This window comes from Lycorma delicatula, chromosome 2 (genome assembly GCF_047948215.1).
Source record: "Lycorma delicatula isolate Av1 chromosome 2, ASM4794821v1, whole genome shotgun sequence".
NCBI lineage: Eukaryota > Metazoa > Arthropoda > Insecta > Hemiptera > Fulgoridae > Lycorma > Lycorma delicatula.
The window spans coordinates 7,011,817-7,035,487 of NC_134456.1; the positions used below are offsets into that span (position 1 = coordinate 7,011,817).

Sequence of the window (23,671 nt, forward strand, 5' to 3'; positions counted from 1 at the left end):
AAATAAGTTAATATTTTTAAAACACTCATCCTTTTTTTATAGGTAGTCAATGGAAATTGCTACAAGAGGAAACTGTACTTCACTTACGCCAACAGGCTGAAATAACATGTCTAGAAACAAATCAAACAAGAACAAACATTGAATGCCGACCAAATATTGCTCCATGTTTATTTAATATAAGAGATGATCCATGTGAGCAAGTAAATTTTGCTGAAGATCAACCTTTAGTTTTACAAAGTCTTGAAGAATCATTGCTAAGGTATGTTTAAAACATTTTACTTTATTACTTTGTTTATATACTTTTACTTTTATATTGTTACACAATATTTATTTGTTTATTGCTTTGTCATTAACTATCTGAGTACAGAAGAATAAAATATTTTCTAACTTTTATATAACTACTAAAACAAAATCTTTGTGTATTTAATTTGAGAATATAATTAATTTTTGATTTACACACTCATGCACACACACACACACACACACACACACACACACACACACACACACACACACACACACACACACACACACACACACACACACACACACACACACACACACACACACACACACACACACACACACACACACACACACACACACACACACACACACACACACACACACACACACACACACACACACACACACACACACACACACACACACACACACACACACACACACACACACACACACACACACACACACACACATTATATATATTATGTAATAAAATATATATATAATAATTTTTTTTAAAGTCAGTTTTAAGACTCATATTCCTCTGTACTATTATACAAATATAAATAAATAACTTGATCCACCATGTACATAATAAAATCAAATTAGGTAGGATGACATTTACCTTATATCATTATATATAAACAAGAGTACTTTCACGATTTTCTTGCATCTTCAGTTGATCCAATCTTTTAATTGTTCAAGTAAAATACACAACATTAACAAAATAAGATCTTGATAAATAGAATAAAACAAAATTTGTTAAAACTTTGGATATAAACTTTAAAATTAATTCAAATCAAAATGGAATTAAAATTAAATTTTTTTCCCTTTAAATTTAAGATTTAAAATCAAAGTTAAAAGTTAAAAATTAAAAATTCTATATGTAAAAATAAATTGTCAAATAATAAAAATATTAATTAAAAGTTAAAATGATAAATAAGTTAAAAAAGAAATAAATAAAAAAATTACAAAAATATTTGATTTCATATAAAAAATTATTTTTTAAAAAAAGCTTTTATTTAACTAATATTAATATTAACATTAGTAAAAAAAGGAAACAAATTAGAAAAACCCTCTAAAAAGTAAAAAAACTTGAATCAAATTTCAATCATTTTCATACGATAGTTCATGAGAAATGAAAATTTTCAACTAAATGCATGAATTTAGCATAGGGGTAGCGCGTGGTGGTGTGGGGGTGGGTCATATCAAATTCTAACACCGTAGTATTGTATTGTCATCGAAGTTACATACGTGTACCAAATTTGATTGATTTTCATACGATAGATCAAAAGATATAGCAATCGCAAAATTTGATTATAACTAAAGCAAGTTAAATAAAAGCTTATAAAAATGAATGTGTGGTTTGGCTAGCCAATATTATATTACTGTCAATAATAATATATGACAGTAATATAATAGTAAGACTTAGCATAATAGTATGACAGTAATATAATATTGGCTTGCCAACTACACACACATATTCATTTTTTTCAACATATTTATCATTTTAACTTTTAATTAATATTTCTATTATTTGATGACATATTTTTATATATGGAATTTTTAACTTTTAATTTTGATTTGAAATCTTAAATTTAAAGGGGGAAAAAATTTAATTCCATTTTGATTTGAAATGATTTTAAAGTTTATATCCAAAGTTTTAACAAATTTTATTTATCAAGATAATATATTTTGTTAATATATTTATAATATTTAATTTTACATGAACAATTAAAAGACTGGATATATATATATATACAGAGAGAGAGAGAGTGTGTATGTGTGTGAGAGAATGCACTCACTATAATTCATAGGTCACATATTAAATTTTAAAGACTTTTTCAACGTTTTAGATTTAAAACATCAACCCTTGATCATGTATACCAATGAAAGCAGTTTACTTTGTACTGCTCTTTGTACACTTCTTTTTTTTTATAAAAGACCACATTTTTGATTCCAGTAAACAATAGCTCTAATCTGTTGTACTTACTGGGTCAGACTGAATCTTTCTCTTTTGTTGAACTTAAATGATATCACTTTTATGGATTATTGTTTTGACTGAACATCTTGTTCAACATTTTGTTCCGTACAAACATTTTGTACATTTATAGTGTACAAAACTGTCAGAACAGAATCAAGTAATCAAAAACTATATGTAAAATGTATCCAAAAAATTATTGACTTGTAGAAAATATTGATATGTACAATGAAATCAAAAAATGGTTTATCCATTTTTGGACAGTTGCCAGAGATAAGAAGTCACATTTCGTTTCCTACATATGACTAGGGAAATTTTCAGTTTAAACAATAATCCATAAAAGTGATATCATTTAAGTTCAACAAAGGAGGAAAATTCAAACTGGTCTAGCGAGTTCAACAGATTAGTGCTGGTGTTTGCTGGGAACAATAAGATGATCTTTATCAAAAACAAATAAGAGTACAAAGAGCAATACACTGTAAACTGTAGATGTATGCTACAAATCACTTTTAAAGTGAATCATACTATTCAGAACAGGTGACAGAGCCAACATCAGGAATTATTTTCTTATGAAAATATGATATACTACCATCAATTCTTCTCAGAAGATTCAATTGGAACTTTTTGTCACCCCATTTTTACTAGTGAGACCTCAAATCTAACAACTTTCATATCTTCCCAGTTACACTTCAAGAAATTTCTTTTGTTCTCAATGGTTAAATGATTGCAAATTGTTGAAAATAGCAGAGTGGAACTGGCTGTAAATCCAGAAATTTGTTTTAAATAAGGTGTAAAATAAAACATGCTCCTTATAAAAAACAAGTACTTGTAGAAAAATCATAGTAAATTTTTTTTCTTATGGTTTTATTTATTATCAACTTGTCGTTACTTATGACATACATACATTTATTTATACGTATTAATTATTTATACTTTTCAGTTAAATTTGACATTTACGACTAAGAGAATACATATAATATTTTACTTTTGTTATTATAACCTTGCTTTTACTAATTCTGCTTTTACAGGTATCGAGCAACAGTTGTTAAGCCTCGTAATATTCCTGAAGATCCTGAAGCAGATCCAGCGTTATGGAATCACACTTGGGTCAGTTGGCATGATGAATTGGATACACTAGCATTTATAGAAATCACATCTCAAGGAGAAGATGAACCTACAGAATTTGCAACTTTAGTTATTATGGCAGCAGGACTGGCACTTGGTTTACTTATCATAATTGTATTCCTTGTTCGTCATTTAACACCAAGTAATAAAATAGCAGCTGCTGTAGGTGAATCAGTTAATGTTATCAATGTCTTTAGGATGAATGGAAGTTCAACAAAAAAGAAAATTAATAATGATGAAGCAGATTCATCTGAATAAGGTTATGATTTAATTTAATTTTTTTCTAAAAATCATTAAGTTTATTTTATCACAGATGATTTCTGTGTTAAATTTAGAAAAATATTAAGATCCATAAATAAGTAGCATAATGTGATCTTAAAAATGCATGCATTCCCAACGATATGAAATATCTGTAAAAGAAATAAATGTTAAATAATGTTGTTTTATTTTTTCTGATAAAAATAAGGCAGTCATGAAAAAATATAATTTTTAGATTAAGTGTAGTATATAGATTATTGTTATTTTATTTATTTTGCAAGACAAATTTTCTGTGACAACTAAAAACTCTGGAATTAATTAATGAATTATTCATTTTTATAATTAATAAGTATTTAGGTGTTGCCAATTAAAATCAACTAAAAAAAAATCAAGCCAACTTAATGATTTTATTAACTACTCTTATGTTATTTTGACAAATCTAGCGAAATAACATTTTTTATACTTTTTATTGTATGATTAAATCAACCTTTACTTTAACATCAACATTTTTTGTATTTCCTAGTTATTATCTAAAAGGAAAAATACAATGAGATACCCAGATCTTTTTTTAATTTCTCAGATTTAAAAAAAAAATTTTTAATTAAGTCCCAGAAGCACTGATCCTACAAATTCTATGAAATCAGACGAGACTAGTTTCCATTTCTAATATTTCATGGCAGACACATTTTTGGGAATACATCACCAGGGAACTATTGAAAACTAATAACTGCAACGTAAAATAAAAAGAAATACAAAAAATCTTCCCTCATCCCCTCTCCATCTTCCAAAATTAATAAACTTAATATACATATTCATAGTTTTAGATTTTTCAACATTTTAGAATATAAATATAATAGAATGAGGTATAAGAGTTAGAAATCATACACCCATCTTGGATTTAAAGGATGACGGAGGAAAATTTAAAAAAAAATGTTTATAACTACAGTATTTAAAACATTCTAGATTCTAGACTTTTTTTAAAATTATTTTGAATTAGTTGAGGAAATAAATAAGAAAATAAGTAATAAAATCAAAAGGTTAAAAATGATTTAAAATGTATTACAGAGAGAAAGACTCTATTTTAATCTTAATTGAATTGCTAAGAAAGCATAACAACATTCCCAGCTTTTTTAAAATTTATTATAAGGATTATCTTAAATTTTAAACACATTAAAGCTTAAAAATTTGTTTATCTAAAAATGAGAGAGCTTATTAATGAAAATTGAAAGTAAAATAATTTTTTACCCTCAGCAGGGGTTTGACTAAATGTTTTATAGTTCAGTTGAATTCAGAAAAAATACAGACAAAAAACAGTACATTTATCATCGTCCTCAATAAAATACAATAAGCACATATACAAAAAAGGCCAAAAATATAAAACATTAAGAAACTATAACTAAATAATATGAAATAAAAACTAAAAATGAAAACAAAAAATCATAGACAAGAATTTTAAAATAAATAACAAGAACAGAATAACTGTAGAAGCTGACAAATGTTATAAACTAAAAAACATAAAAAACAAGAAACAGATTATATAAAAAAATGTAGAAGTGACAGTGTAAAGAGCCATCACTTGCATAAAGTTTATAAACAGTAAGAACACATATACAAAACAAAATAGAATTTGAATAAAAAAACCATGCAAATATTAAAAACAGAAACCCAGAGGCGGGAAATAATACAACTTTGAGGATTGGTTAAAAACATTTCCTAAAAAGAAACCTAAGGCTGTTCTCAGATATATTTGAGCTGGTCAATGTAAAGATTTTGAACATTAACATGGCATTACCAGCTTGGGTAAAGATACCTTACTCAACAGATTTTATCCAGATAAGTACCCACTACCTAGAAGAAGCATTAAACCAGTCTTTTGGCTAGGGCTGTTTTTTCATCTCATTTTGCAGTCCCTTAATAGGCAGATTATTCTTTCTCCCTTATTTTTGATCCCTTATTCCATAATTGTGTTTTTGGGATCTAGACTACAAATATGACCTATGACTTGGGAGCTGGATCGCAACTACCTGGATCTGTCTTAAGGATGTACCTTTAGAGATACTTATCTTTGATATTTATGTTATTTGGTGATTTAAACAGGGACTCTTTTGTTTCCTATCCATTTAAAATGCAAATTTGGGGATCAAAACCCTTTTTTATATATACATATATATAAATATAAAATTTCTTAAGTTGGCTTAGATGGTTATTTTATTAAATTAAAATTTTGTATTTATAAACCGATGTAATTTAATTGCGGTTTAAAATTTTATTTTCATTTTCATTGTTTTTCTTAGTCAATTATTGTTAACACGTTTTTACTCAGGCTTATAGTTTTTATGTTTGAGATAAACTGAAAAAAGAAAAATTGTTGTATTTCATCAAAATGAAATAATTAAATAGATATTGTGCAATTCCCTTTAAAGATAAGACATAAATAATCACTGAGTGACTGTTAATCAATTACTACCGTTGTTATAACCTTCCAGTAAATTTAAATGAAAACATTTTATTATAAGAATTTTTCACTGTTCTAAGTAAAAAATTCTCATAAGAAAATATTTATTTTCTTTTGTTAAATATAGAAATTAGCTATAACAAAATGATTAGGTGATAAGGACATAGTGATATAGTAACTAGGATAATAATGCTTAAAAAATGTTGTAAAGATATGAAATAACACTTATTAGATGTGATATTTCTAATGGACTTTCTATTATTGTTACTATTATTCATTTAAATTATAAATGTACAAATTCATCATTTTTATCTTGCATAAAAAGAGTAATATTATTAAGAAAAATGTCTTGCCATTAATATAAATATAATTTTATAACTAGTGTTAATTATTAAGCGATGACTGTGATAGATTTAAGTTATGACAATTGTTACCTCTTTTTGTTATAGATATTTTGTTTTTGTTTTTTTACTATTATTTTTTTGTATGAGTTATAATTTATTTTAAAGTAAAATGAAATCAAATTAATTTTTTCAAATTTATTTTATAGATATTGTAATATTATTCTGTCTAAAACGTAAAAAAACGGAATAGTAATAAAAATTATTGCCGGGGTAAATACTGTTTCCACTGGCAAGTGATAGTGTTGCCATGGTAACAGATAATCCCCTCTATGATTAATTCATAATTCAAAGAGATCATCTCTTCTAGACATATTATAATCATATTAGTAACTAATTTATTAGTGGTTGTCTCAGTAACCTTGTTGTTATAATAATAGCAAAGCCAAATAATTGATATAAATTATAATTTGATAGAGCAAACAGCACACTTTATTTAAATATAAATATTCTACATAAAATCTTGTAATTTTTTTTTTTTTTTTTTTTTTTTTTTTAGCAATTATCATTATGAAATAAGAGCACAATTATTTGTTATGACATGTGGATGGTATTCTTATATTTACAATTAGTAGGATAGCTTAGTAGTAAGTGTACCGAAATAAAATCAGTACATTTTGGTAGGTGCTACCGAAAGAAAATCCTGTTTAGATGTACAAGAATTTATTTCTATATTTATATATATTTAGATAGAAATAAATATTTATACAGTACCTGTCAAATTAATTGAAAAATAATGAAAAAGAGTATTCTTCATAATTTAGTAATAAAAAGATTCTGTACATGTTTTAATATTCCTTGTTCTTTATTATATCCTGGCAACATTTTATCACTGTATGATAATAAGAAACATTCAAAAACTGGTTTTGCCATGTATTTCTTACTTCAATAGCATAGAATTATACTTTAACTCAGCATTTCCAAAACTTTTCCTACAATGGAACATTTCACAAATAGTGAATTTTAACAGAACATTCTTGGTTACATTGTAGAGTAGGTAGGTACAAATATAAATAATTAATAAAATACACAAGTAAATCGCATTAAGAAAACAAGAAATAATTATTCTCAAGTCATAATTTTTTAAAACAAAATTTAAAAATTATTACATAAACTAACATTATATTAACTTATATAATAACATATAAACTTATATATAATATATTATACTATATATTGTAAAATTATATTCTTAATTACTTCAGTGTTTTTGGTCTTTCAATTACAAATTCTTTTAATGTAGGATACAATATTAGAAACTTAAATTCTCATACCTCATGTAACATCAAATTTGTTCCTGGATTTTGATTTGGTTCTAGCATAACATGAAAATCCAGCCTCACATAAATATGTAATTGTAAAAGGAAATGAAACATGCATAGTTAGTTTTGAAACACTGATACTCTTCTGTTAAATTTGTCCAAAAATCATTTAATAGCTTACCCTAACATTTTTGTTCTAAAATTAAATTACTAATTAACTCTATATATTTTTATATTCACAAAGCATAGCTGTCACTGTAAATGGATTTCCCAGGAATTGCCATCACTAGATTTTAGAAAATATTTTTAAAGGGTAGTTGGTAATTTGTGCAAGTATTCTAAAATTACAAAAGAAATTTTTTCATCTACTTTAAAATTTCTTTCACTCAAAAATTCAAATTGTACCAAAAGATACAATGTTATCTTTTTATTAAAAAAAATTATAATATTTTTTCCTGGTAATAAGTTTATTTTGTTACACTTAGTAAAATTATCTGCTGATATGCTAGATCATCAACTTTGGTACTGATTTTAATCTGTTTGAACTTGTCACAGCATTTAAAACCATTCCCAGGCTCATATAAATTTAATTTTTTTTTTACATTTCATGGAATGCTGATTCACTTTTCACAGAACAACATCATTCTGAGGCAAGACAGTTTTGGGAACCACTGCCTTAATCAATTTATCAATCACAGCAAGTTGAACAACTTTTCTTGTAATTTGCTTATACATCCTTGATGGATGATTAACATGTTAGCTGCAGTATTTTTTTAATGCATGTAATTTTCGTGTGTTATACGAGTACATCCCGTTGTCCAGTATGGTGTTACAAACACCTGTACCTTATAAACTTTTCCCTCTTTTAATGCTACTTGTCAATTACTGATAAAACTATCTGTGCTACTTAGCAGTGTTATGAACTGTACAAATGTATATCTTGAGCATAAAACCCTACCAATCCTGTACAAAAATCAGAATGCCTATCATCAGAAAAAATTCACTCTTCTGTTGTTTACTTCATAAGTTTTGGCTTATTATAGATGTTCTTGCCCATTATTGAAGCAGTCAACTGCTTATTTATTGGCCTGTGTGTTCTTTGGCCAGCTTAAACAAGCTGTTTTTTTAGCAGTATTAAAAGATGTTAATGCCACATTTCAATATTTAAATGTACAACAGATAATCTTGTACTTTTCACAACCAATAAACGTGATATGGTTTTACTTCACAACCACATTTTCCTTTTTTTGAGTGAAAAAGTATATAAAGATTTTTAAACTATTTTACATTTCTATTTAAACAACCCCACCTACCAGACTAAAGTAGTCATCCTTTGTGACATACTTGGGTGGTGAGAATACACAATGATACTCCTTTGCTTTTGAAGTATTGTGTTCATCTTGTAAATAAAAAGAGTATTACAAAACTTATAAAAATACAACACTAAAATATTAAGAAAAAACATAATGAACAATACAAAAAACACAATGTTTAAGAGTGTAGTGACTGGTTTTGAAATTACTTTAGCAATAAATAATTAATGAGTGTTACCAATAAAATCAAAATGATCTTTATAAACAATTACAGCAGTAGATAATCTGAACACAGATGTTATTTAATAAAATCTAAGTTTACTAAAAAAAGATCATGTCTGTACAATTTGTGAAATCTGTAATTAATTTGTCCTCCTTTATTATATAATCACTTCACATACACGATTTGGCATCAGTTCAAAAAGTGTACTACACATTTTTTTTTATTTCTTCATCATGATACTATTACTTACTAATGAGGTCAATTTTTAGAGCACAATTCATTTTTGAAAGCCGTTTTTTGACTATTGCTCAAAGATTTTCAATTGGGTTTAAGTCTGGGGAGTTGCCTAGCCATGGAAGCACTTACATTTCGTTCTTCAAAAGATTTTTCCATTTATTTGACAGTATGACTTGGTAACAAATCTAGCTGGTATATTCTGTTGCCTTAGAATTTGTTTTGAAGTTGCGTCACAATCCTTCACTTCAAAATCTTGATGATGACATCAAAATGATGATACTTTTCAACATACCATCTACTCTCCCTTTTTCTTGTTTAGCCTACGGGAATTACCATTCAGGTATTACTTCAAAGGATGAATGAGGATGATATGTATGAGTGTAAATGAACAGTTTACAGTCTCAGTTCGGCCATTCCTGAGATGTGTGGTTAACTGAAACCCAACCACCAAAGAACACCAGTGTCCATGATCTAGTATTCAAATCCGTATAAAAGTAACTGTCTTTACTAGGACACTGGAACTTGACTTCCAAATCAGCTGATTTGGGAAAACACGTTTACCACTAGATCAACCTGGTGGGTTAACATACCATCTACTGAAAGTAATGAACAAGGGTCTTCAAAACAATCCTTGTTTATCATTGTTTCAGTGAAACAACCCATAAACTTTTTTCTGGGGATGTTTAACAGATTGGTGGATATGAGCCATTGATGTATTTTCATCTGACACTTTTCTAATGTATGGAAACCTTTGCCCTTGAAATAAAAATGTGACTTGTCACAAAACAAAACATTTTTTCAGTCTTCATTGGTTCAGTCAGAATGAGCTTTGTTCCACAAGAACCTTTTTTTACACATTGCAGGTGTTAAAAGCTGCTTTTTAGCTGGCCAACAAGGTTTCCGTCCAGCTGCAAGAAGTCAGCATCTAACAGCTATTGTGTAAATTGTGTAAATCTATTCCATTGGCTGCTAATTTTTTATTTTAAAAAAAATTTCCTTTCCTTTAAAAATCTAAAGAATTGCCTTTCCTTTGAGGTAAAAAGGAACCAATTTCTTCATATTGTTTTAAAATAGCATTTGCTATTCCTAGTCCAACACTATACTCAGAAACTATCTGTCATTTTATATTGGTATGCTTAGAAAGAGGAACAATTTTTGAACGCTTTCTTGGAGTTATGTTCATTATTATATATATTCAAGACATACATACAGAACAAAAAATACTAAAATAAGATTTTGTAATGAAAAATGAAATAAACTCTCACAAAACACTATTTACAACATGAAAGTTGCTAAATAACCACAGAACATAAACCTAAATTGCTAAATAACTAAATAACCTCCTCACATAACATAGACAATTTAAAGAATGAGTGTGGTCTAGCAGTACAGCCAGAAATAAACAGAAAATTCCCTGGGTTCAGATTATTCCATGCTACTGTAGTTTAAAATTGAATCAACTCTAACTTAAAAAAATCTTACATGCTTGATACTCTAAATAAAGTACTGATCGGATAAATCAGAGTACAACACAGATTATATAATAATTTTATAAATAAATTAAAATAATTATTGTTAATACTATAAAATAATTTGCCTAACAATATAATTTTTTCGGTTATTTTTTATTTGTGTTCAACTTCAAAAATCCTTCGTTGAAACGAATGAAAACTTTGTTGATTGCATTCTTCGACTCAAAGGACCTGATTCATCATGCATTTGTTTAAACCGGTAAAACCATGAATTCAAAATTCTATTTGGACGTAATGAAACGCCTAATGCATCACTTTCGTCGAATCTGTCCGGAGTACTAGGATCCGGGCAGTTGGACTCTCTTGCACAACAATGATCCGGTACACATGGCAACGGTTTTAACACAATATTACGCCGCAAATCAAATCACCGTCTTATTATATCGCCCATCCACCTTATTCACCTGACTTGGCTCCAGCAGACTATTTTCTGTTCCTGAAACTCAAGTTGAAGATGAAAGGCCGCTTTTTCGACTTTCCCGCAACCCAAAGAGCTTGCACCAAGCAGTTGAAGGTGTTCTCACAAAGTTTCTCCAGAGCGTTTGACGGGCTCTAACAGCGCTGCAACGAGTGTATAACTAGAGAAGGATTCTATGTAGAGGGTGATGTGAGCAAATTCGTTTATCTTTAAATCTGTATTTTTATTTAATTTAGTTAGGGAACTTTTCAGACATACTGTGTATCAAAGACCTATCATTAATATCCAAGGAAACTGTATATAACTTCTACAATCTATGGGGAACTGGTTTAGGTGATGGCATCTACACTTAAAACAGTAACTAATATTTATATATATATATATATATATATATATATATATATATATATATATATATATATTAAATAAATAAATAATCATATATATATATATTTCAAAGCTAAATACCACAAACAGGTTTTTTTATTTTGTTTTACAAAATAAGTAAAGTGGGCTACAGTCTACAGAAAATAGTACTGTATTAAACATATTTTTTTTAAATTTAATATTTTTTTGGTTAATATTTTGCTTATTCGCCACAGAAGCTCAAAGCTTGTGTATGGGAGTATGGAATCAAAATTTTGCAGTACACAAGAAATGCCATTCCTGATTAGGATTTGAACCTGGAATCTTATAGATCCCAGATGAAAGACTGAGATGCTACCATTCTACTATCAAGATCGGTTATTTAGAATGATATCTTCTAAATTAAATAGTAACTGAATAGTTTATAAACAATTTCATTATACATTTTATAAATTTCCATTATACTTACTGTAACATGTACTTAATCATCTGTTTTGTTTTAGCTTAATTAATTTTACTGTCGTACTCTAATACAAAGTTCTTGATTAAAAGTAAGTTCTTGATTAGTAAACACTGAAAAATTTTTAGAAATGCCATTGCTTCACTTATATAGAAACTTATATAACTAATAAACTAGTGTCTGGTATTTACTTACCATAATTTACTACTAATGTAGTTTAAAAAGGTGAAAGACCTTAATTATTATCTTTTATCTTCTTTTTCATTGGACTTATCAGACAGTTGACTGGTCTGATACTATTCTTCTTTTGTTTCTCTTCTGTGTTAAGAATTGCAGCAAATTTTACTACATCCTTTATTCTCAGTTATCAGTTTTACAGATTCCAATCTTTTCTTTTTTCAACAGTTTTTACCTTCTACACTTCCTTCAATCTTCCTTAAACCTGGATTTTTAATAAATCGGTCATCAATCTAATTCATTTTTTTCAAGATGCTGTCACAAATTTCTATACAATATTTCTATTTGTCTTTAAACAACTTAATTTTAAATTTTATTTTCAAAATTCTTCTGAACACCAAATTTCGAAGGCGTTACCTTTTAAAGTTTATAAAGTGCTACAATTCACACATATATTTTTTAAGAATTTCTTACTAATTCATGGATTTATAATATTTGTTACAAGCAGAGAAAATGTATTTTAGAAGGAAAAATTCAAAGAATAGTTTTTTTAGTTCATACAGAAAATAAATCAAACACTAATTTCTGATTAAGTGATCATTTAAAAGATCAAATATTTAAAAAATCAATATTTTTAGCAATTTATATTTTATACAAAAAAAACAAACACACTTTTGTTCATTTTTTTATTTGGTTCATAATTTTATTAATCTAAAAAATTTCTAAAACATAATTTTACAGATTAAATAATAATATAAGTACAGATAAAAATTGTTTTTTTTTATTATTATTTTTAGTTTTTATTATTTGATGCAAGTATTATTACGAAACAATCATTTTTAAATGAAAATATATATTTTAGTAGCATTTTATTTTACACAAAACATACAACTTTAACTGACCACTTGCTAGTACAAGAGGTTGTATGTATGTCTGCTGCTATAAAGGTTAATTCCCAGCTAAGGTGAAGAAAATTTAAATGAAGTTCATCCCAATATAATCACTAATAACTGGTTCAGTTGACCCAACTTAAAAATCAAAATATTTTTCACTAAAACTCGTTATTTTAAAGAAAGAAAATGTTTTATCACCTTAAGTTAAATATTAAATATTAATATATATAAATGTATATTAAAACTTTGGTTAATAATAAAAAAAAGGTTTACATTAAAAAATTCTGTATTAACATTTAAGTTTAAAAAGATTATCATTCCAGGGGCACCTAAGGCAGTTACAGCAACTCTTTTTCATCCAGGAAGTTCAGGATTTGAATTCTACTTCATTTATGGCCAAAATTTCCATAGCTCATTCCATATATTAGTTGGTAACAGAAAGCCCATCTGGCCATAAAAATCCTGACTAAACCAAGAAAAATGGAAAATAATTGGTATACGAAAAAAAATTATCAAACATATTTAAAATTATAGAAAACTTTTTAAAAAATATTTGTAATAAAATCTGTTTGATTTTTTTTTTGCAAAAGACATAAAAATCTAGTAAAACATAAATAGATTCACAATGGAAGGAAAAAGAGTTTTAATCTTAAAATGACTGTGAATGATTGCGATAAAAATTAATATTGCTAATCTTTCACCAGAAAAAATAAAATTAAACGAAACATTCATTTTTTAAATAATTTATTTTTAATCATTAAAAGGAAAACATTTTTTTTAAATCTAGTATATATTATGATAGTCTAGAAGGAATGATTTTTAATAATAATTATTTTTATAAATTGTTTTAAGATATTTTACTGAGCAGATTTTAGATAATCCTGTATTTCTTAATGTGTAATTAATACTGTGATTATTTATTGCATAAACATATTTATGAAATAGTAACATTTAGTATAGATTTTACCAAAATGATTTGATTGTTAATGCGATTAAATAATGTTATTATTATTATTATACAATTAAACTTTTATACGAGATAATAAAATTATGGTGCATTTAGTTATTGTGTTCTGATATTGTATTTAATATCATTGAATATAGTTGTATTGTTTTTTAATCTAGAAATATATTTCTGATAAGTTTTAAAAATAAAAACACACCAATCAGTATTAACAATGTCAATTGTTATTGTGCGATTGTTATAAACTATTACCTCTGATTAAAGATATAGAATAATAAGTATGTAATTGTAATTTTTGTTTATGTATTTTTATTTATTAATTAATAAAAATGTACTAAACATATATTAAGATTGATTTTCCTTTAATTTTTTAAAATATTGTATTTATATTACCTTCCTTTACCAGAAAATTTGTACATTGACTATAGTTAGATGATAATATAAAAATTATAGATCACAGTAAACACCTCATTGATTAGATTGCTTGGGCCTGATCTTGAAAGAAAGAATAGAGAATGTTTTACAGTATGTAGAAGAGCAAAGTTATTCAGATCTGGGAGGTCTTGTTTGGATAATATATATTAATTTATGACAATTATTGGAAATGAGGAGGACACACGTAGGACTGATAGATCTTTCTTTTTCCTGTTTAGCCTCCGGTAATTACCTTTCATATAATACTTCAGAGGATGAATGAGGATGATATGTATGAGTGTAAATTAAGTGTAGCCTTATGCAGTCTCAGTTCAACCACTCCTGAGATGTGTGGTTAATTGAAACCCAACCACCAAAGAACACTGGAATCCACGATCTAGTATTCCAATCCATGTAAAAATAACTGACTTTACTAGGACTTGAATGCTGGAACTCTCGACTACCAAATCAGCTGATTTGGGAAGACGCATTCACCACTAGACCAAGCCGGTGGGTTGGGACTGAAAGACCTAGAAAAGGCTTATGACACTGTACTGCTAAAAAATTGCTTAAGATTTTACAGAGGTTTAATTTTTCCATAGTTTTTATGTGTTATCAGTTATACAAAGATAAATACTGCTCAGTTAAACAAGGAAAAAATGTATAACTCTTTTTTCCTGCTAATAAATGTTTGAAATAAGGATGCTGCCTATCAACATTTTTTAATTTCTATTTGTATGAAGCACTGATTGGATCGTTTTGTAAATATTCCAACATTTTTTTGGAAGTGAGACAGAGAATTACTTCATTTACACTTTGCTATTTGCAGATGATCAGACACTTGTTGCTGGGGACTCCAAAGATGAAGAGTAAATGATTAAAAAGTTGAAGGATGAAGAATACTTGAAATGGGGTTGAGGATGAACTTCAACAAAACAGAGTATATAAGAGTTGGGGAACTCAAGAAAATTTTTAATTAGAGGATAAAGATGAGATGTGTATAGAATAAATTATTTTAAAATAAAATCTAAAAATATTTAAACAGATATATTGTCGTGCAATTAAAATGTTTATATAATTACAATTTAATACTTTAAGAACATGAATAAAATAAGAAAAAATCAATAATAATAAACAATAAATACATACAAAACAGAACTTTAAGTAATCGTCAGGATTTATTTACAGGTAATTAAATATTGAAAACTAAAATTCAGTCGAATTGACAAAAGGCGATCAGTATAATAATAGTACAAGTGTCTCAGGGAAATAGGAAATTTTGAGAAATAAATATTTTGTATAACATACTATTTGACAAATTTATTTATACAAAAACAAATTTACTCATGTAATTTAACAGTACAAAATGTGTCATTTAAGGAAAACTCGCCCAACATTTAATTTTTTGAAAATAAACCTAGGCACGCTCCATTTCTTTACAGACATTTCTGCAGGCTCTTGAGTTACATTTTGCATAGTTTTGACACTCTGTTGTAACAGAAATGTTGGCAATTTCCTGGCATGTATTGGCTTTTTGTTCTTCTGTTGTAGTAGGTTCACTTAGTACACTTAGTTCTTACGATAACCTTACAAGAAGAAATTCCCTGCTGACAAGTTAGAAGACTATTTCTTGAAATTATATTTGTCAAACAATTGTTTTTCACCTGCCATGAATGCATATATGGTGCATGTTTGTCTGATGTTATGGATCAACATCCATGTTTTTGAAATAAATTGTTTATAATCATTTTGGAAATGTCTTAAATTTTTCAGAAATAAAAGTTTCCAACATTTTTACTTATTGAGCAGCAGTAACAGTAGGTACAATAACAAAATAAACCAGCCTCACACACACTTTTAGGTGAATTTGTCATTCAACTAATTGACTAAAAGAAGTATGTCATAGAACTGCTGCTAATATAATAAGCTCCTTTACGAGGAGAATATTTTAATAAATTACAAATAATTGGACTGATGAATTGTCAAAAAACTTAATACACTTTAAAATTAATTTTTTGATGAAATTTTATTTTTTTTTAAATATCATCTATAAGGTTTATCATATAGTAACTTTAATGTTAGATTTATAAAGTATTATATTATAATATTTTAATCCTCAAATAAATAAGAGTTAATTTAGCGATGCAAAGTAACATCACAACACATAATAACTTTGATTCTGTATAATGTATAGCGGTATATTACAGTAGCTTTTCAATGAACTCAGCAGTCACAAAAATTTTGCTTATTGAAAAGTCATTCACTTAGAAATGAGCTTAAAACATCTAGAGGTTGTTAATGAATTCATCATATTCATTTATCTTTTCAAGCACTCATTCACAGAATTTTCATTGCACATAATTAACATTAGATTAAACTTCCTAGATGACCTGCAACTTGTACTAACGGTAATATAAACCCAGTGACAATATCCTATAAATACTCAAACAATGAACTATAGGCATACTGCCTGGTGATGAATTGAACAACTTAGACTTTTTATAAATGTAACTGTAGGTTTCTTTTTTGTTGTTGAATCTGTTTCTTCAAAATTGCACACTTTGTGCTTATTGCATGTGCTTGATCTTGATGTCCTAAATTAAAATGCCACCTCAATTTTTTATTACAATGATGTAATATATTTTTTGTCAATTACTTATTGATTAATTGTTTGTTTTTAATTTGATTATATTTTTGTTTATCTTAAATTTTTTTCTCTTTATCATTTATTATCTATATTATTATTATTATCGATTATATTTATTATAATATAATTATATCATATTTATAATAAGATATATTAATGAATACATGTTGTATATACATACACTTTCTTTTTTTATTACTGTATTTTGCCAACACATATGTTCTCATTTACACAACTGATTGTGCTGAAAATAATCAAGGAGCACCGCTAGTACAACCTCTGGCAAGTATGACAAAGAGGCAGAAATGCTCTTTAACACTTTCCATACGGTTGTTTGATATTAACAGAATTAATTGTAAACAGTTCTTATCCTTGGAGTAAAGAGGTAAGCAGTTACAAAACGACGGCTCTTGTCCCTGTCGTCAAGAACACATACTTTTTACAGAGAGCTTTATTGGCATCTACATCAATCTTTTGCAGCTACACCGTTTACTATACTATCCTGTACACTACATGAAGTATTTATTTATCTTGCACATTCTTGACTCCGGCAACAAGAACCGTGGTTAGAGGCAATAAAACGTTTTTGAAATATTTTCTTATAATTTTTTCCAAAAACAAATTATGACATAGTCTTGTAAAAACTTTTTGTTGTTAAAAATCATTTATCAGTAAACAAAAAATCATCATTAGTTTTCATTAGTAATCATCATAAGTGGTTTTTTTTTTTTTTTTGACAACACTTTTATTAAGAATAAGCCCGGCTAGTTTTTCTGTAGCGTATCGGTTTGTTTCCTCAACTACTAATTGAAAAATATCGCTATCTATGAGCAAGCTATAAATTTGGAGTGGATTATCAACGTCAATGGATTCCATGTTATATTGTCCGCCTAAAGGAAAATCAAAAAAGTCAGGATCTGATACAACTATCTACTGCCAATAATTTTGTGATTCAGTAATTACTGACAGTAAATATTTCGGCTGCTGCTGGTGTCTTGTTGACAGCTGTGAATTAGTACCTGTCTCTGAACTTACTAATGTCAACACATCCGTCTTTGGCTCCTGCTGATCTGGGTCTGTTGATTGATGTGAACTACTTGTGTACGGTTTTGATTCCAAAACATTATCATTTTGACAAGTTTCATCTCTTTACTCGCAGTCACTTGTGTCACTGCTAAATTCACTTTCAGATTCATAATTCTGGTCATTATCACTATCATTACTACTAAATGGTTCACTTTCACTTTCAGAGTCAGGTTACATCAAAGCTAATGCAAGTAACTTCTTTCCTCATGAAGACATAATCTTATTTTATCTAAAGAGCAAAATGACACTAATTAACTAGATCAATGGTTGTACACAAACTGAGGAGCAGCATTGCAACACCAAAATTATTGAATGAACGACCTGACAAGAATCAACATATCTGTATTCAATGACCCTATACAAGGTGCGACAATAAAGTAATGAGACTGATGTGAAAAAAAATGTTGCTTACCGTTTTAGTCATGTTTAGTGTTGTCTCCTTCAAAGTAGTTCCCCTCTGATTGCACACACTTATTCCAGCGCTTCTTCCATTGATGGTAACATTTCTAGAACTCATCTTCTGTAATATCCTCCAAGACCCTTGTCACAGCTTTTTGGACATCTTGTGTTGTTTGAAAATGGTGTTCCTTGACCGCTATTTTGACTCTTGGAAATAGAAAAAAGTCCCACGGAGCGATATCTGGTAAATAAGGTGGCTGTGGTAGTACTGAAATTTGTTTTGAGGTTAAAAATTGCTGTACTGACAGAGCAGTATGGGATGGCGCATTATCGTGATGCAGAATCCAATTATCAGCAATGTTAGCACAGACATGAAGAACTCGTTTACGAAGTCTTTCTAAAATTTCTTTGTAGAAATATTGGTTAACTGTTTGTCTAGGAGGCACCCACTCTTTATGAACGATTCCCTTGGAATCGAAGAAGCACACAAGCATGCATTTCATTTTTGACTTTGACATGCGAGCTTTTTGTGGTCTGGGTGATCCCTTTGAGCACCATCGCAAACTTTGGCGTTTTGTCTCTGGATTGTATTGAAAAAACCAACCTTCATCACCAGTGATAACATGGCTCAACAAATCTGGATTGATTTCCATTTGCTCTAGCAGATCGGCTGCCACATTTTTCCGTGTTTTCTGTTGTTGTGTGAGATTTTTGCACAAATCTTTCTCATACCAAGATCTTCAGTTAATATTAGACAAACCGTTTCTCGATCGATGTTGAGTTCTTCTGCATTCATTCTCATGGATAATCTTCGATCAGATCGTACAATTTCACCCTGGTCATGTTGAGATCTGTCCGTGAGGTTGATGGTCGTCCACTGCGGTCTTCATCTTCAACATTCATTCTGCCTTCACTAAAAATTTTATGCCACCGAAAAACTTGAGCTCTTGACATAACCACCTCTCCAAAAGCCTTCTGAAGCTTACCATAAGTTGTCGTCTCGTTTTCCCCCGATTTAGCGCAAAAAGAAATGGCATACCGCTGCGCAATATTTTGCGGTTTCATTTCTGTGACGAGAGACACAAACACGTGTTCACTTATTACAGCACAACTCATGACTGAGCAGTTGCATCAATGTGCCGCTTGGACTAGAAGTAGCTTATAGACCAAGGTCAAAGATGGTGTGCCTACGCAAGCTGCAGGGTTGCCACATCTTGCAAAGAAAAATCAGTCTCATTACTTTATTGTCGCACCTCTTATATATCTAGTGTATGATACAATAGCACTCACATATAATTATCTCAATAACATATAGATATATATAATATACTAGGGCTGTCCAGAAAGTAACTTGTTTTGAAATGAAAAATCAACCAAATAAAAAAAAAAATTTTATTATGTACATTTGAAAGGGACAATTTTAAAATATTTTTCTACATAGTTATCATTTAAATTGAGGCTCTTATCATAATGATGCACAAACTTTTCAATTCCTTCTCTGCAGAAATCTGCCGCCTTACATTTTTGGTATCCATCTTGCACAAAACTTGTGATAACCAAGCTTCCCTGATACAATTTCATGCAGTAAACTTCGTGAAATTTGGGGGAAATGGAGTGAGATTTCCATAATTGTGATGCAGCAATTTTCACAAATTTTATCATTGATTTTCATTGTCAGTTCATTAGTCGCAAGGTTAGGCCAACCACTGCAGTCCTCATCATGAACACTGGTGCAGCCATTTTTAAACTGAATGCACCTCACTCCCTCTTCACTCATTATTCCATCCGTGCACCTCACAAAGTTGCCAATGAAATTAAATTTCTTTGAGGTTTTTTTTCAGTAAAAACCTAATCACTGAACACACCTCACAACTCATGAGATTTTCTATTGAAGTGCATATTTCAATAATTTACAACAAAGTAGAAAAATCACAGTCCACACACTACGACAGCTTAATGTATAGTGAGTGTAGAAACGTTTTGACGCCAAGATGGCGGCTCTATCCCCACCCATCTCTATGCAAGGCACAAACATAAGTTACTTTCTGGACCGCCTTCATACATATGTATACATATGTATTATTATGTATGTTGTATATTAATATACTAATGTAAAATTGTTTGAAAATATATATATTTACATATATAAACAAACAAAAATAAAAGCAGCAGACATAAATCTTGTACAGCTGTATGTCATTGATAGCTGTCGATTAATTATATTTATAATAAAATATATATAAATAAAAGACTGATTTTAAAAACAAAACTTTAATTCGATCATTTTCCTACTATATGAAGTTACTTTTTTATTTCAATATAAGAAATATTTTTTCTTATGCCTAAACATATTTTTGTTGAGCTAATGTTTTTTGCAAATCATTTATATACTAGATCTCAATGAAAGAGATGTGATGAACAAAATGTATCACAACTTATTTCTAAACAGTATTCTTAATAGTGTTTCATATCTTATTCAATTCATCCTGTAGAGTTCGCTGTAGAACAAAAGCAATATGTCTCATATTAAAATGGGATCCATATAGGAAAAATGGAATCGACCAGATTCATTTTCAATCGAAAACAAATGAGAGTTTGACCATACTTTGGCAGTCTGCCGAAAGACATTGAAGCATCTAAAAAATATAAGTTTATCCAACTATGATAAGTTTTTTAATGAATTACTAATTTTCACTTTTAACTTTTCATATGAATAATTTCATACATAATTGGATTAGATGAGTTCTCTCAGTAACACCGCTTCAAGAAGATTGAAAGCTCTATTTAAGAAATGCACTCACAGATAAAATGCTTTTTACTCAGGTAATTTAGGTTGGTCCGCATTCTGTGCATTTTAAATGGAGCTGGAGCGACCTGAAGTTACAGGGTCCAAGCGAGTACACAAAAAACTTACATACAATCTGAAGTTAGAAGAGATGACAAAACTGGTGTCAGTTCAGAGTACATGCCAAATGTTAGAATGATTTAAATCTAATTATTTCCCAAATTTATAAGTTACATTACTAAATGAAAATATAAAATATATACAAGAATTCTGAAGACATAGTATAATAAAAAAACTTTACATATCCAAGCAACCCAATTATTTCCAAACAAGAGTATAACTTACTCTGAAATCTCTTTCAGTGGACCGGTTAAGTATGGTCAGAGTCCTGTTTTCAATTGAAAATAAATCAAGTAACGATATGGGTTTCATGACTGATCTCATTTTTTCTATACGGATCTCATTTTAAAATGAGACATATTGTTTTTATCCAACAGCGAATTCTACAGGATGAATTCAGTAACAAAACACTATTAAGAATACTATTTCAAAATTAGTTGTGATACATTTTGTTCATCACATTTCTTTCATTCAAGTCTTCTACATAAATGGTTTGCAAAAAACATTAGCTCAACATAAATGTGTTTAGGCATAGAGGATAAGAGGTGTATGCAGAAAAAAATTTCTTACATTGAAATATAAAAGAGACTTCATGCAGTAGGAAAATGTTCAAATGAATGTTTCAGCTTGACAGAATGTGTTTTGATTTCATTTTTTGCATATATTTGAAGATGTATATGGAATTAATAAAAATTATATTGAAAAAATGAAACTATCTAGAAGGAGAATGATCAAATGAAAGTTTAAGCTTGACCGAATATGTTTTATTTTCATTTTTACTTCCTTGTACTTTGTACAAGGAATCGAGAAAAATTTTGGTTTTCAGATTTCAACAGAAATATCCATTTTGACTATCCTTGAATCCATTTTGACTAGTTTGGGCGTGACGTCTGAACATATGTATGTGTGTATCTCGCATAACTCAAAAACAATTAGCCGTAGAATGTTGAAATTTTGGATTTAGGACTGTTGTAACAGCTAGTTGTGCACCCCCCCCCCTTTTGATTGCAATTGACTGGAATAAAAGTATCCAAAAAAAGGCCAAAATCCAGAAATATTTTGATTTTGGACTTTTTCTTAGCTGCAGTAATAAGCTCTCATTGAAAGCTTTTCAATGATGTATCATAAGCTGTACTTATTTTCATCGGTTCCAGAGTTATAACCAAATAAAATTTTAATTAATGAAATATTTGGATCTTACAAGGGGAAGGCACATCGATTCGAATCCCACTTCACTTCCTTCTTTTTTTTAACTTTTTTTTAATTGAAATATATTGTTTTATTAATGATTATTAACCTCTGATTGTAGAAAAATTTTTGCAATAAAAAATAATTCAATAATAACAATAAAAAAATATATATATATAAAAATGAGAAGTTATTAGTGAAATGAAATTTTATGTACTTTTAAAAATTTGTATATGTAACTTAACAGGCATACAAGGAAGTCATGTGGTGTCCACATGAGATTTTTTCAATAGAGTTAAAAATGGAATTGTCCATAATTTCATGTAGAATTAATAAAAATGTCTTATATTGAAATGAAAAAGAAACTTTATGTAACGGGCCAATTAACGATGAACGTTTAATCCACAAAATAGTACGTACCATAAAGTCACACTTGCTCCTAAATAATTTTTTTTTTTGTAAAAAAAAGAATGATCACTAATTTTGAAAAAATATACAACTGTAAATAAATATACAAAATACAGAACAGTATACAAATAATAAAAGATAAAGAAAATTTTCAAAACAGAAATTTTTCCCCAAATTTATTTTCAAAATTCATGATCATTCTCTTTTTTGTGCTATGTAAACTTAAAGAAAGATGATTTTTTAACAAATTTTTTTTGACTAATCTATATAATTCCCTGTTATAGCTAGCTATAGCTCCTACAATCATTATAGC

The 23,671-nt window shown here is 28.4% G+C and overlaps 1 protein-coding gene across 3 annotated transcripts in view; it reads left to right on the plus strand.

Annotated features, from left to right (window-relative positions):
- Positions 1–15,704, plus strand: part of LOC142320448 (arylsulfatase B-like) — an 83,158-nt gene extending 67,454 nt beyond the window's left edge. For 2 of the 3 annotated variants that reach the window (XM_075358223.1, XM_075358226.1), the window contains exons 10-11: positions 43–259; positions 3,256–7,258. In XM_075358223.1, coding sequence (XP_075214338.1) covers positions 43–259; positions 3,256–3,610 — 572 coding nt within the window. In that variant the 3' untranslated portion in view covers positions 3,611–7,258. Of the gene's footprint in view, positions 1–42; positions 260–3,255; positions 7,259–15,554 lie in introns of those variants that run through there. The other variant, XM_075358224.1, reaches the window with a different exon arrangement.
- The last annotated feature ends 7,967 nt before the right edge of the window (positions 15,705–23,671 follow it).